The 15,872-nt window shown below is 30.3% G+C and overlaps 1 protein-coding gene across 2 annotated transcripts in view; it reads right to left on the bottom strand.

Annotated features, from left to right (window-relative positions):
• The window catches only part of LOC127738792 (signal-induced proliferation-associated 1-like protein 1), a 55,729-nt gene that overhangs the window by 26,755 nt on the left and 13,102 nt on the right, over positions 1-15,872 (bottom strand). For both annotated transcript variants that reach the window (XM_052250170.1, XM_052250171.1), the window contains exons 3-14: positions 13,369-13,514; positions 10,995-11,180; positions 8,686-8,761; positions 7,837-7,935; positions 6,915-7,018; positions 6,108-6,265; positions 4,980-5,086; positions 4,351-4,485; positions 3,572-3,669; positions 2,270-2,415; positions 1,741-1,855; positions 1,174-1,424 (exon numbers count right to left, since the gene is read on the bottom strand). In XM_052250170.1, the coding sequence (XP_052106130.1) occupies positions 1,174-1,424; positions 1,741-1,855; positions 2,270-2,415; positions 3,572-3,669; positions 4,351-4,485; positions 4,980-5,086; positions 6,108-6,265; positions 6,915-7,018; positions 7,837-7,935; positions 8,686-8,761; positions 10,995-11,180; positions 13,369-13,514 (1,621 nt within the window). The remainder of the gene's footprint in view (positions 1-1,173; positions 1,425-1,740; positions 1,856-2,269; positions 2,416-3,571; positions 3,670-4,350; positions 4,486-4,979; positions 5,087-6,107; positions 6,266-6,914; positions 7,019-7,836; positions 7,936-8,685; positions 8,762-10,994; positions 11,181-13,368; positions 13,515-15,872) is intronic.

Genomic DNA, 15,872 nt, shown 5'->3' with positions numbered 1-15,872 from the left:
AAGCATTTTTTGAAGAAATTAGGATGCATAATTAAATTTCACACCTGCGCACATGCGCACACGTGTACTAGTTCAAACAGAGCCTTGTCTCTGGTTCAAACAACGTGATTATGACGATTTTTCATTTTCACCTTTGTAATTTTTTCATCAAATCATATTTGTAAACGTATTTCTGATAATTTAAATCTTTTTGACTAAATTAATTAGATGCAAACCGCTGAAATGTAAGAAAATAACTTTGAATAGACCAATCAATGTCCGGTTCAAAATAGTTTACCTGTCACCTGAACAGGTAAATTTCAGCTGTTCGACAACTAATTAGCCTTAATTAAAATGAGAAGGTATTAAATTAGGGGTTGTTTTGATAGTACTTAATGATCATGTCACTTTTATGACCGGAAATGTGTGGCTGTTAAAGCCAAAAGGTTGGGTCTAAAAAGATCGCGAATTATGTTAAAATGACCGTCTCTAAAGATAGCCTTGAAAACTAAAAAGTAGATGACCGTTTCATGCTTTGCCCAGCCGGACTTTTACCAGACATTATACAAATGTCCGGAATATATGACTGTTTTGGAAGCCTTGACCCCCCCCCTCCCCCCCCAACCCAACTAACTGGTTATGAATTTTACCAAATAACTCCTAATGTTGCTTTTATAATTTACATCTTGTTTTTTTAACAAACACTATTCATTTAGACAAATCTAACTGAATGCCAAACATTGATGATGGAAATTTCTATGTCTTTAAATATTATTCCTTTTGTAATTTTATCTGTCTATTTTAGACATTTAGATACTTTTGTAATATCCGAAAAATTTTATATATTTTATTTTGATGAAGGCTCTTTTATACTAAATATGAAGTCTAGATGACCACCATGCTTTAAACCTTTCCAAAAGAATAAAAAAAGCACAGAAAAAAAACTCATAATGTGTAAACATAATATTTCATTTGTAACATTACTGTGCAAAACACAGAATTTTCAGTTAAATTCATTCTTTAAACTTAAAAACTATTCAATATGTAAACTGTAGTTATTGAATTAGAAATTTTAAATGCTGTAAATGTTACAAAAAAGCTCCTGATATAACCAGTATGTGTGTACATATGTGATACAATCTGTGTACATGTGTTGTTATAGCGTGATTTGAATATAGCATCCTAAATACTAACCTTGGCGTTCCATCATCAAATGGAGGTATCACCGTGACCTTGACAGTAACTGAGGTTCTCAGTAATTCTACTAACTCCTCGTGTGTCATGGTGGCAACGGCTATCTTACAGACCTCCACTAGTCGGCTGCCTTTCCTCAGTCCTGCATCATAAGCAAATCCTGTGGATTCCACATCAGTAACAATGCCATCATTCTGAACATGAAATCCAAGCTGCCCCAAACCATTTCTCTTTAACGTCATATCTTGTGACTGAAAAAAATCAAATGTTTTTTGTTGGTTTAAATGGTACTTACTATATATTCGTATAGAGAATTTCATTTCTGTCAATTGTATTGCTTCAGGAAACTAAGAGTATCAAGGGCAAAATAGCAACATCCAGCGAGTAAATGACCAACTCAAAATTTTACAGATCCCCATTAAACCAAGTATCATAAAGATTCTTCAATTCAATAAAAAATTCAAAACTGGACAAGACTTGCACCGAATGACATAAATTTATTTACTGATTGAGAGTATAATGACCACAAAGTCATCTGACCGCATAAAAACAGAAAATAATATTTACCTCACAACCAGAAGTTACTCCTGTTAATCTCTCACAGATTTCTTGTGTTTCTTCCATCTCCCCACTGAATGGCTTCACAAATACAGACTCTCCTTGGTTAAAGTATATTCTTATACTGAAAATAAAGTTATTAAAATTAGTGGTCAATAATTTGTTATTAATCAGTTTGGTATAAAAAATAATTGTCCAATTGCATATTCAGTGTGTTACATTGAAATTGTAAAAACATATATGTGAAGATTCAAAAGAAATAAATCTTCTATTTATTGTTTTTACTTCCTTTTCTTTGCTGTAATATTTATTTCTTTGTTTCTTTTCTTTCCTCTTAAACATGTTTTTTAAAGACATGGAAATCAATAAAGAGACAAGCCATTTCATCATTTCACTGGGTCCATACAACTTTCTTATTTGATAGAGAGGATGTAATATGGTTTTTTTTATCCTTTTTTTCAGATATCTTTTTTTATATTTTTCAAGTTATAATATCTTATCAATATACATCTTAGTGTATAAATTTTCCTTTACTGACCTCATGGCTTGAGATGTCCAACCAATTATAGCACCACAATGGACAGTGAATATAACTTCACCAGAGCTCTCCTCAATCACAACCAAAACTTCTGAGGATATGCCTAGAAATGAATCTACCTGTGTAGACAACCCACAGTCTTCTACCTGTTAATATACAAGCCAAAATTAACATGTGATCAAATATTTATGGGTATCATTCTTTATAAATTTATGCTGTCTAAATGATTTAATAGCAGATTTGTCGTAATAACAGAAGAGTATAAAGTATAGAATAAAATGAAAAAAACTTAATTAAACTTCTTGTTGTTTTCTATGAATTAATGCAAAAGAACTAAATTAAAGTGGTACATAACACTACAGGGAGATAACTCTGTAAAAATCAGCTGAATGTTTTAATCATGTTCTATTGTTAAGGAAATATTAAGCTTCTCAATGATCAAAAATAGTGTTTGTCAAACTGCTATGTATCCAATGAAATTTTTCTGATAAAGTGTGTGGTTCCAGTTTTTTTAAATTTTTATATTTTTGTCAAAGGGTCAAAGTAAATATTTTGTCAAAATTTTATGAAAATTAAACGAGCCAAATAAATTTTAGTCAAGGTGTTTAGTACTGCCTAAAGTATACAAAATTAACGAAAACAGTACTGTAGATTACAATTGCCACAATGATTCGACAATTCAACATTAATGCAGTTTTACAATGCTCTTATTCCTATTCTAATGCAATATTTGTTAAATGTTAATATAAGGCATTTGAAATATTTCAAAAACTACGATTGGAATTGCATACATTGATGTTAATCATCTTTGGAGTTAATAGCAGACTTCCTCCATAAAAAGTGGTATTACATGTCAAATTGCATATGAGTCAAATGTATAGCATACTTGTAACTAAGTATAAACAAGAATGTGTCCATAGTACACGGATGCCCCACTCACACTATCATTTTCTATGTTCAGTGGACCGTGAAATTGGAGTCAAAACTCTATTTTGGCATTAAAATTAGAAAGATCATATCATAGGGAACATGTGTACTAAGTTTCGAGTTGATTGGACTTCAACTTCATCAAAAACTACCTTGACCAAAAACTTTAACCTGAAGCGGGACAGACGAACGAACGCACAGACCAGAAAACATAATGCCCCTACTACTATCGTGGTGGGGCATAAAAATGAAGAACTGCAAAAATTCATTGTTTAAAAGCGTGGAAGTCTATATGAGTGTAGAGTATATCATTAACAACAACATTCTGTGATTTATTACATTGTCGTTAATCTCTGTATATCTGTAAGATCATACCTGGACAGTCCATATTGTTGTTCCAAGAGAAAACATATCAGGAATTACTTTCTGTTTAGTCTTTTCTTTCTTCCTGACACTTCCCAAACCAAATTTACCTAAAATAAATGAAATTATGATTTTTATTAATGTAATAATTTAACAAGAATGTGTCCATAGTACACAGATGCCCCACTCGCACTATCATTTTCTATGTTTAGTGGAGCATAAAATTGGAGTCAAAACTCTAATTTGGCAAAGATCATATCATAGGGATTATGTGTACTAAGTTTCAAGTTAATTGGACTTCAACTTCATCAAAAACTACCTTGACCAAAAACTTTAACCAAAAACTTTAACCTGAAGTGGGACAGACGGACGGACAGACAAAGAACGAACGGAAGGACGGACGCACAAACGAACGGACGCACATACCGAAAAACATAATGCCCTACATGGGGCATAAGAATAGCTGATTTTGGTTGATGCTTCACATATGAAACATGTTAAATAATTTACAAATCAAAACTGAAAAGAAATCACTTTTAAATTACATATAATAATTGCATTGTTGGGAATCAATTAAGCATGTGCAAACTAAAAATTATGTAAAAATTAATAAAGTAATTGTCAAAGAATAATGCAATTCCAATTCTGATTTCTTATATCAATTAACTTTAACATTTATCTATGAACTGCCTGAATCTACAGTCATGAACAGTCAAAAAGGGAAGAAGGATAAATGTCATTTTTTACTGACTTTAGAACTACTTTCTAGTGTGGTTGATATGACTACTTACTTAATTTAGAACTACTTTCTAGTGTAGTAGAAGTCACATGATTATTTGCCAGATCTTTGAGGTATTCTGTTCTTGTTCGAGTTGCCATAGCTTTGAACTTTTCACCTTTATGGGCAGTATTCTCTGCATTTATCACTGAAAAGATTTGTCAACTTCATATGTTAAGTTATTCAAAATGAAGTAAACGTGGTGTGTAATTTTTATCAATTTACACAGAATAAATATTTGTCTTATCCCAATGTGAATTTGAGTGTATATATCTCAAATCTTTTAAAATTGAGGTAAATAAACTCTATAAGATAATTCTTCAATAACAACTCTCTTTTCTTAAGAAGTTGCCTGGAAATAATGGAGAAACTTCTTGATAAAAAGAATCTGTATGCAAGAATTTGCTGAAGAAGACCAGTATAACCAGTTTAAAGGTTCAGATTACCCTAAAGAATGTTGGTAAGATCACAAAGAATCTTACAAAAAGTACTTATTATCTCATATTTGGTCAAACATTTACATAAAGAGAAATGAAAAGGAAATGAGTACTTTATGCAATCTTTTAACTCAATATTTCAATTAAGGAATTTTGTATATTACATTCTTTTCAAAAATTCTATAAAATGTTTCTTTAATATTACCTTTAGCCAAAAGGAATTCTGCAAATTCTTCAGATTTAGGAAACTTAATGTTTTCTGGAATATGTGGACCAAAGGCTGGGACATCTTTAGATCTACTGACTGATACACTGAAAAACAGAGAGATATAGGTTAAGCCATTATATTTTGAATATAGAAATCTGTCAATAAAAATATTTCTCTGTTCAAAACAGTATATCCCTGTCATTAAAGGGTTAATGAGGTTAATTTGAAACAGGTTTTTTACTTTTGTTTTCATCTTCATGGCTTATATTAAGACTATAATATCTCAATGGTTTAATTTGCATTTCATCTTATGACTAATTGAAATGTCCAAGATTTTGTCATCCATAACTTTGGTTAAATGAAGAGACAATTTTAGTGCACACTTTATACTAGTTAAAATCTTAGTTCTTTCTTTAGTAGTGTTTTCTATTCAGTTCTATCAATTTTTTATTTCTCTTTTAAGTTTTATAATGATTATTACAGTTTTTACTGCATAATTGTGTTCTAATGATTTGAACTTGAATATATAGTTATAGAATGATTTTATTTCAGACCAAAGAATCTGAAAAATATCTTTAGTTTGCAATGCAGTAAATATACAAAGTTATAATAATCAGATGTTTAATCAGCTTAAACAGTTACTATGGATTCATTATTATTCGTTGGATACCAATTTCCGTGGATTTCGTGGGTAAACGTAAACCACGAATTTAAATGTTCAACGAAGTATAAATTTGTAATAAGCTGGTATTTATACTTCGACAAAACCACGAAATCAAGTATCCACGAAAATACATTTGTCCCTCAATCCACGAAAATTGGTACCCACGAAAATAAATGAATCCACAGTAGTTGAATGTATATTAAGTGTAAAGTTGTGTAATATCAATAGTATTAAACTGACATTTTGACAGCTACTGTGGATTCATCAATACCAGTGACATACTAAGTTTCATTGATTTCATGGGTATAGGTATATCACGAATTTAAAAGTTCAACGAAGTAAAAATTTTATTCTAAACTTTCTTATATGCAGACCTTGGCAAGTCCACATAATCAAATATCATTGAAGTCAGTATATTATAACAGCGAATACTACTACATAACTACATAAGGTTAAATTACCTATAACGGCATTTGTCTGAACATGGATTATGGACTCTAACAATGATGAAGACATGTTGAAATTGAGACCTTACAGTCTTTGCACTGAAAGGTAAAGCTCCAGGTTCCTGGAAGATTATGGTAACTATATCGTTTCCTATATGACGTTTGCGTAAAAGCTGCAAAAATAATAATATATATATTAACCCTGTTAATAAACATATATTTGTATACAACTAGTAAATTTTGTTGGCTTTAAAAGCATAAAATATTAGCAAATATGTATATCTTTGAATATTTTCAAACACAGAGCACAAAACAAAAGTTACTAAAGACAGTGCATATAAAGTGTGCAACAGAAATAGTTATTTTATTTTATGCATGACACTTACATTGTTTGGTCTCTGGTTAATTGTTGTCTCATTGACAATCATACCATATCTCTTTTATTTTCTTATATATACTTTACGAGTTACATTTTATATACTGGCAGACATGAAGAACAGGTTTCTGTGTTTGTGACTGCATAACACATGCTATGTATTAAACATTTGCTGTATATTATTGGTTGTGTATGGTAACAGAGTGGACATATTAGAATGTTTACCTGTTGTATATAACTGGCCGTGTAAAGTGAGAGGGTGGACATTTGAACATATTTATCTGTTGTGTATTATTCGTTGTGTGTGGAAATAGGATGGGCATATGAGAGAAATTTACCTATTGTGTATCATTTTCTGTGTAATGTAACTGGTCAGACATAATATTTAACTGTTGCGTATTATTTGATGTGTATTGAAACATGATTGACATTTGTGAAATATTTACCTGTTGTGTATTATTTGCTGTGTAAGGTAACAAGGTTGACACATGAAACATAATCTCACTATTATTAAATGTTGTGTAGTAGGAATGAGTTCCTGTTGAATCACCTGAAAACATAAAATAAATATATACATTTTAGAAAAATCTTTTTCATATTTTCTTAAAAGTTGTTTGTTCTAACTGTATTTCTGAAAGATATTTTTTTCTTCTTTTTCCAGATAAATCATTGAAGGTTTTCTTTTATTTGAGGTGCTATTTCGTTTGTGAGTGCTTCAAATTGTACAAACTTGCTATAACAAGGAGTTGCACATTATGTCATGCAAAGTATATCTCACCAGACACTGATGAAAAAAATTCATGCTCAGAGGGTATAATAAAAATTCAGAATATTGTCGCATAGGCACAGATCTATTACTTATACAGTATAACTTATCATTATAAAGTTTGATACCAAATAACAAATTATTCTTTAATATATTCACAAGCTGAGTAATAGGTGAGCGAAATCCCGTACAGAGCAATGGGCGTACAGAATAAAGAAAGGACGGGCAAGGGCAGTGCAATGTTTTATCCACTCCTTGAGCAGGGGCATAAAAATATGTTAAATCGTGTAAATAATTCCATTACCTTTTCTGAACCTTTTGAGCTTTAGAAAATAAATGAAATTATTTCTAAACCTATATTCTAGCAATCTTTTTTTTTTTCTAGTAAGTGATGTAACCAAGACTGTGCAATAACACAAACGCCCCCGCTCAAGCTTCAAACAAACGAAAATGGGACAGACTGATGGTCAAGGGTAACACTTAATGCCCCCGCAGTAGAATAAAAAGATTATCATGATAAAAATTTCATCACTATTCATTTTGCTCCAATATTTTCTCCTAAAGCCAACTTTACTGTAATTTAACCATATAATAATACTCACTTTTATTATCCAATTGGGCTCTATATTTCTCAAATCCTTTTAATCTAATTTTGTGACCTATACATTTTAAAAACTCTTCAAATGCAGGACTAGAATTTTCTAAAAAGAAAAAGAAAATAGAATCATTATAAAATATGTCTTAAAAAATATATCTATACATAAATTTACCATTCACTATCCGTTAGAATTCGGATGAATTTACTAGCAATATCTTTTTTTTACCTGTACACATCAAAAGCAATGATATCAAATTTATTTGAGAGATTTGACAAATGTCTGTATTGTACTACATATATGCAATACATGCTTATCAAGGCTTTAATAAAATTCTTTGTCAGTAACACTTAATTTGGTCTACACTTGTAGAGTCCAACCTGCCTGAAATCTGTGTTTTATTCTTTGTTTAATTTTGTGTAATAAACCAAATCAACACAAACAATATCATACAATTATAGTCTTTGTATGAGGTCAATAGGTTATATCGACCTAAAAGAAGCACATGGACCAAGGACGAAGTCCGAGGTCAATATGCTTCTCTAGGTTGATATAACATCATATTGATCTCAAACAAAGGCTACAATTGTTATATCATTAATCAACAACTATTGCATGAACAATGTAGAATTGGGGATTTCTAGAATGTATTTTTAGTAACAGTCTGTATGCTAAACACAACAGTATTGGCGTACCAACTTAGTAAATACAAATGTACTTGTGATCAAGTTTTAACGAATCACAAATCCTTAAAAATATTCGATTAATAATATTATCAAACAGTATTTTTAGAAACCATTTCAGCAATTCTAAATTTACATTTTTTCTATTTCTAAAATGTGTAGATATAGTTACCATTATTATACATATCTTCTTCCGATGATTGTCCAGAACGACATAATAAAACACCTACTTTATAGGTACTGTACAACTGAAATAAAAAAAAAATAACAGTTTAGAAAAATAATAACCCAGCAAATTACCAAATATATAATTTAATAAAACAGCTCAGATCAAGTGATTTATCACTTCCATCCTCCACAGTGAGTAATGGACAGATAGGGCAAAACTACTAAATGTTTTCTGGTACCTGCCCTGAGAAGTAGTCATGTCATTTCTTTTCATTCATCATAAGCCTTGCATATTACAGATATGTGTAAACAAGATGAACTGTGAGGAATATGTGTATTGTTCACTTTATATACCCCCTTTTCCCTTTTCAATTTTGTTTACTACAACAATGTATATTAAACAAAAAATTCATATTATAGTGCTATATATCAGAAAGCTGTAACTTGTAGCTGCTAAGAAAAGAACAACAAAAAGGCTATCAGGACAAATAGACAGACCAAGGTAAGCCAGTATATTGCTCCAAGGAAGCAAGAGCAGTGTCATTTAAATGAATTAAGCTTTAGAAGCCTATATTTATAATATCTAAGGTTAAATTTTAGTAAACAGGGGTTGGCTACACAAAGAGAACAAGAACAAAGGACAAAAAAATGTTGCTATGGTTTATTATTGTGAAAATTGTGAAGAGAAAGGTGTTGCAAAAATAAAAACTTGCATTTTATATTTTGATTACATCATTTGTATGCTGCATTTCCTGAAATCGCAATTATTTAATGTTATATTCGACAATCGCAATAATAAATGTACACAATAATTTCCAACTTTACAATACTCAGATAGAATTAAAGCAAAGACTCATGGGGCAATGCATTTTTCTATCTTTAGCCAGCATTAAAAAAGACATTGGAAAGCAATTGTTTAGTTCAGTTTATTTTAAGAGCTCTTCAAGGATCACTTAAAATTTCTGCCATGTAATGATCTGATGACTTTAAATGATGATGTTTCCTTTATAGTGTACAATTCAGGAAATTGTCACACTTACAACACTTGTCTAAAGTGTTTGAACTATGCCACTGACCAGGACAGAAATATCATACCAGTCATCATGAAACACTTACTCAGATAGTAGATTTATTAGAAGTTTGTTCAGTATTATAGTAATTTAATAAATTCTGAGAAAAATTACAACGGATTTCAAGTAAATATCAAATTCTTTGTAAGATTTATCAATATTAATCATTTCAATATAATGTATTCTATCAGATATGATCATTTCAATGTCTTCTTATTTGTGGTGCATCAAGTTCTTTGGATCAATAAATGCAAATATCCCACCTGTCCTTTCTCATTAAGATGCTATTTTATGCTTTAAACATGAAGAAATAAATTTTGAAGGTGTATGATTTTTTTTTTTATATAATACAATGTCCATACTTGGGACCATAAAAAATCAAAGGGTGATAATTTACTTATCGGGCCTGTAGGATCACTGTAAATTACTTCTATGTAATGATCAGAAGATTTTCAATAATGAGCTTATAATCTAAATCAAAATTTCACCAACATCCATGAAGAGTAATAATTGTATTTAAGAGTGTATACAATGATGACTGACTGACATACACCCTATGACATAATGAGAATAAAAATATACAGTAAAACCTGTACATGAAGGTCACACTTAAGCTTAGGACCAGAGAAAACTGACCTTTAAAAGGAGGTGACCTTTGAAATGAGGTCTTTAATCTAATATATATTATAACAATGGGATAAGAATAGTGTGTTCTGAAAAGTTATGTTTTTGCTTAATAGAGGTAATATTTGTGTTTTGCTTAATAGAGACAGGCTAGGTAATATTTGTTTTTTACTTCATAGAGGTAATATTTGTTTTTTGCTTAATAGAGTTAATATTTGGTTTTTGCTTAATAGGGGTAATATTTGGTTTTTGCTTAATAGGGGTAATATTTGGTTTTTGCTTAAAAGAGGTAATATTTGGTTTTTGCTTAATAGAGTTAATATTTGGTTTTTGGTTAAAAGAGGTAATATTTAGTTTTTGCTTAAAAGAGGTAATATTTGGTTTTTGCTTAATAGAGGTAATATTTGGTTTTTGCTTAATAGAGTTAATATTTGGTTTTTGCTTAATAGAGGTAATATTTGGTTTTTGCTTAAAAGAGGTAATATTTGGTTTTTGCTTAATAGAGGTAATATTTGGTTTTTGCTTAATAGACGTAATATTTGGTTTTTGCTTAATAGAGGTAATCTTTATAGCAGTTTTGACTGTACTTTCAACATATGTATGATAAGATTCTACTTACCCCTTGTTCATCAAGTTTTAACAACTGCTCCAATGTCTTTGGGGTAGTTGTTCCAAGTTTGAGGCAGGATATTTGTAATTGAGGTATGAGGAATTCTAGGATGTCCTTGACCTGACCAGTCCGAGAACTACTAATTCGGCCACTTGGTATAGCTTCTTCAAGTATGGCTCCCCGTAATGTGGTCAGCTGGCAACAAAAATATATAACAAATGTATTTCAGAATTTAAGACTTTTGAGTTTTGACATGTGGATAAAAATGTCTGTGTACCAATATCTTAAACCCATGTAAGGTATACATTGTATTTCATCATTTCTATTTACACTACATTCCCATTGCAGCTGACTCCATTCATGTATTCCATCACTGTGTCTTAGCTATACTGCATTCTTTGGATTCATTTATTTTTATTGCTATCAATTTTTGTAGATTAAGAAATAATCACATTAATGTGGATATTAGATTTCGTGGTTTGGCCCAAGTCTTCATACAAGCCTGTAGATAATGTGTACTCTGTTGAACATCTAAATTTGTGGATTTTTTCTACCAAAGAAATCCACGAAAATTAGTATACAACGAATATTAATGAAAGAAAATGTCACATAATTTTAAGCTATTTCTAGTGACACTATACAATAATCTTTTGAATTAAATACCTATTGAAGTGACTGAGATGATTAATTATTAGATAAACCTATATGGTTTTATTGTGTTGTTGGTTTGCTGCAGTGTTCTCCCCAGGATTTTTGGATAGCACCAGGGTAACGCGTGTGGACTTCTTGGTGAAATATTTCATGCAATCAGTTGTGTCGCGTCGCATTGCTTCGCTTTTATGTCTCTTGCTTTGTTTTAATACTGTGGTATTGTGTTATGTAGACATTGATTCAGAAAATTATTGGTAAAAAGGAAGTAAATCAAAAAACAGTTTGTATACTTTAATATTTTTTTAAAATAAATAAATTATGATTCATAATAAAATGTTCATCTGAATTTAAAGTAATTAAATCTTTTATAAAATCCAAAATCAATAAAAATAAAATATCATTCAAAAGAGAACAAAAATGTTCAATTTAAAAAACTTTCTAGTTTCTAGAAAAAGAGTTGTTGTATGTGAAAGGATTCCTGTCATAAGAAGATATAAAATTAACAAGAACAATTTCAAATATTGTTTTATTATTTGAACCAGTTTCTATCTTAGATTTTAATAAAAAGAAATTTTTCATTTGCCATAGATTTCATGTAAATATTAACCTTTCTTGTCTTTGGTGATAATCAAACATAGATACTGACTTAATACTGCCCTGAAATCTAAATCTTTATTTGTCATGAACCATTTAAAAAGAATTCCTAAATCTATAAATTTTTCTTTGGTCTATAGATCTATAAGTAACCATATTCAATGTCAACAACTAAGTCTCCCTATTTTCCCGCCTAAATGACAGGAAGTAGATATAAATAGATTTAACATGTGCTAATGGATAAAATTTGCAAGATTACTTCTGTTATTCATTAATTATGGATATAGATATCCAGTTTGAAGGTACAGTCATGCATTTTATTTATAAAATATAATAGATTGCAATTAATTATAAACTTGAATATTCTACGTGAACTAACTGGGTCATGTGATAAGTACAGACAGATACTACAGTTTGAAACCTGACTATCATGCAATTACTATGTCATAATTAAAGATGATATTGGCCATGGTTTTAATCAGAGACATATAATACTATAATATAAGAATTGGGAAATGTATAGTTGTCCATTATATGTAATGAGCCACCTTTATGATGTACAAAAAATGTACCTATTTGGTCAAGACGACTGTTTGTGTACAAAGTATTTGCCGACTTGTCACAGGTTATCACAGGTCAGTGCTTGGGTGGAGAGTGAAGCCATAAAATAGTTATCTGTGATCATAAAGTTATGAACTCTTAATTAAAACACAAAAGAATCATGTTACAAGTGTTAATTACATCGATTAAATCCAATCAACAAGGTTAACCTCACAAGGTAAATCGATCACGTGATGTAAACAAATCTCTGTTGAACTGGTTTGAACTGGTCAAATTTCACCTGGAATTTTATACCGCACGGAAAAGATTTAACAAGTCGTTTAAAACTTTACCAATTTACGATTTTTTAACTGAAAATTTTAGCACCACGGAGAAAAATTATACATCGCGGTAAGAACGATACCACCACGGTAAAAAATTATACATCGTGGGCCCGCGGTCCTTTAAGGGCCTGGGGAGAACACTGGTTTGCTGTCTAACTAAAATCCACATCTAGTTGTTATTCAAAAACACTAAATAATGTTTACTCTTTAGGTGTGTTCAGTGTAGTTACTTTATAAATAACTATTAGACTTACTGCGCTGGTCCTAAAAATAATCCTATGTTGGTACTGTCCATACTCTGCTTTCCCCAATTTGTTCTCTCTATCTTCTAACTTCTCTCTGCGAATACTGATTGCCACTGGGCCAAAATTTTCATCAATACCAAAAAAATTTTGGTGATCTATTAAAATAAAAGTAAAATACAATATAATGAACATGAACAAAAGTCAAAAGTAGTACAACTTGTATATGAATTTATATAATATAACATTTGAGTATATGACCATAGATATTATATGCTCACATCAAGTATGAGGGATTGTGTCAAATAGAAAGCCAATTTATCGTTTTCATTTATAATTCCTCAGAACAAAGAGGAATATCTCCTATGACATTAAAATATCATTGTCATGAACAGGTGTGCAATATTTGCCACTTCGGCATGTTCAGAGGGTGCACTGGCTCCGAAAAAATTAGAGCCAGAAAAATCGCATGTTACCAATTTTTAAAGCTTGGAGTCAACTTAAGAACCAGCCTCTATCAAAATTTAAACAGTAAAAAAATTACTTATGTAGTGTATATCATTTAACTTAAGTTGTGATTTGCTATGTACATGTATTATGTATTGCCCTGTTATTCTATGTTTTTTCTCCCTTAAAACTTTTTAACTCCTTCTGAATTATGCAGTCCTAGAAAAAAACTAACAGGTTTACTGCCTCTGTTGTCTGAAGTTCTGGAAGTAAAGCCAAAGTCACATAACTTTGAGGGAAATTTTGAAAATACATTTAACATGTTTAACGAAAAAAAGATAAGAGCTGTGATCCACATGCATGTGGTGTGTTGCATTTAATAAATCATATTTTTCTGATATACTATAATACTGTGTTTTTATTTTTTCAATAAAGATTATAAACAAATTTTGTTCTGCATAATGATGTTTTACCTACATGACATCAGAAATAAAAATAGAACCAGTTGTTCCATAAATACATTTGTTTTCCTTTGTTCCATAAATAAATTTATTTTCCTTGACCTGAATGTTAAATGAAGCAATAAACAGTATTGTTTTAAATTTGTTCAATATTGCTACAGTGTTACATCTTATGATAACAAAAGTACACTTATGTCTAATGTTAATGCCTTTCAGGGCCCTAATTAGAATAAAGTATTCTTCTTCTTCTGTACAAATGTATATATGCAAAGTTGTAAAGGGCACTTTACAGGTTTTTGTTTGGCACAAGTGTTGTACATGTACATGAGAAAATATAAGGATTAAAAGTAAATACAATTTTCATTAATCACAAAAATATAATTTTTTCAAGTTTTATATCAAATTTTAATCTCCAGTCATATTAAAAATGAAAACAAATCACACTAACATGATAAAGTTTAGAAAATTAGAAGTGAACACCATCAGATTGTCTTTGAAAGTGAATATTAGAAGGAACTGTTGTTCTAAAATTCCTCCACATGTAATTTATGGACAATGTTTGAATTCCAATCCATTATTGACACCTTTTGAGAGCAATTAGTCATGTTTAACCACAGTTACCTGTTTGACAAATTAATTAACTCAATTGCTGCTAGAAATATAACAAGGGAAACAAATTTCTAATAAAATTTTATTAATTTTCAAATTCCTGTTAGTCAGCACTCATTGATTTTAATATAACCATCTAATAATCATATTTCATTTATAATTATTGATAATTATAATTATCATTTCAAACTTTCACACTTTGGTTAATCTGTTTAATGTGAGGGTACCCGATATGCATCTATTTTGATAGTCCAAATAATTATGATGTCTTGTAAGGCTATTTGATTTTTTTGTTGTAATGCCATAGGAACATGAGGAAGGAGTCACAACAAGCAAAAAATAGCCTTACAAGTCACAATAATTTTTGACAGTTTTTCCACCTTCATTTATCTAAGAAACAGACAAAAGTTTCCATTCTGTGTTTATTTTGTAGATGTATCTATATTTACTATTTAGTTCCACAAATTTAATTTTAAATCCATACTGAATCATAGAAAGATGGGTTTTGAGCTAACCTCAAAGCCATCCAAGATTCTCAAATGAGAAGTACAATACATGCAAATGTACCTAAATTGCTCCCATACTTAACAAGAGTGCACACGCTGAAATGTCTCGCCTTCTTTACAAATGATTGATTTTATGTTGATAGTCCTAAATATAAAGCTTTACTACAAGTAACACATAAACTTAACATGATCCAAGAAAATGAGGTCAAGGTCAGATAAACCAAACGAGAAATACATGTACACCTTACAATCATTCAATAAACCAAACATAGTTGACCTATTGCTTATAGATGGACCTTGCCAGACAGACATGTACACCTTACAATCAATTTATGCATTAAGTATAGTTGACCTATTGCTTATAGTATCTAAGAAACAAACTTAACCATGAAAACATAACATTGACCAATGAACCATGAAAATGAAGTCAAGCCTAGATGATACTTGCCAGACAGACATATACACCTTACAATCCTTCCATAAAACAAATGTA

The sequence above is a fragment of the Mytilus californianus genome, unplaced genomic scaffold (genome assembly GCF_021869535.1).
Source record: "Mytilus californianus isolate M0D057914Y unplaced genomic scaffold, xbMytCali1.0.p SCAF_4, whole genome shotgun sequence".
Classification (NCBI taxonomy): domain Eukaryota; kingdom Metazoa; phylum Mollusca; class Bivalvia; order Mytilida; family Mytilidae; genus Mytilus; species Mytilus californianus.
This window is presented reverse-complemented; position numbering and strand designations above follow the sequence as displayed.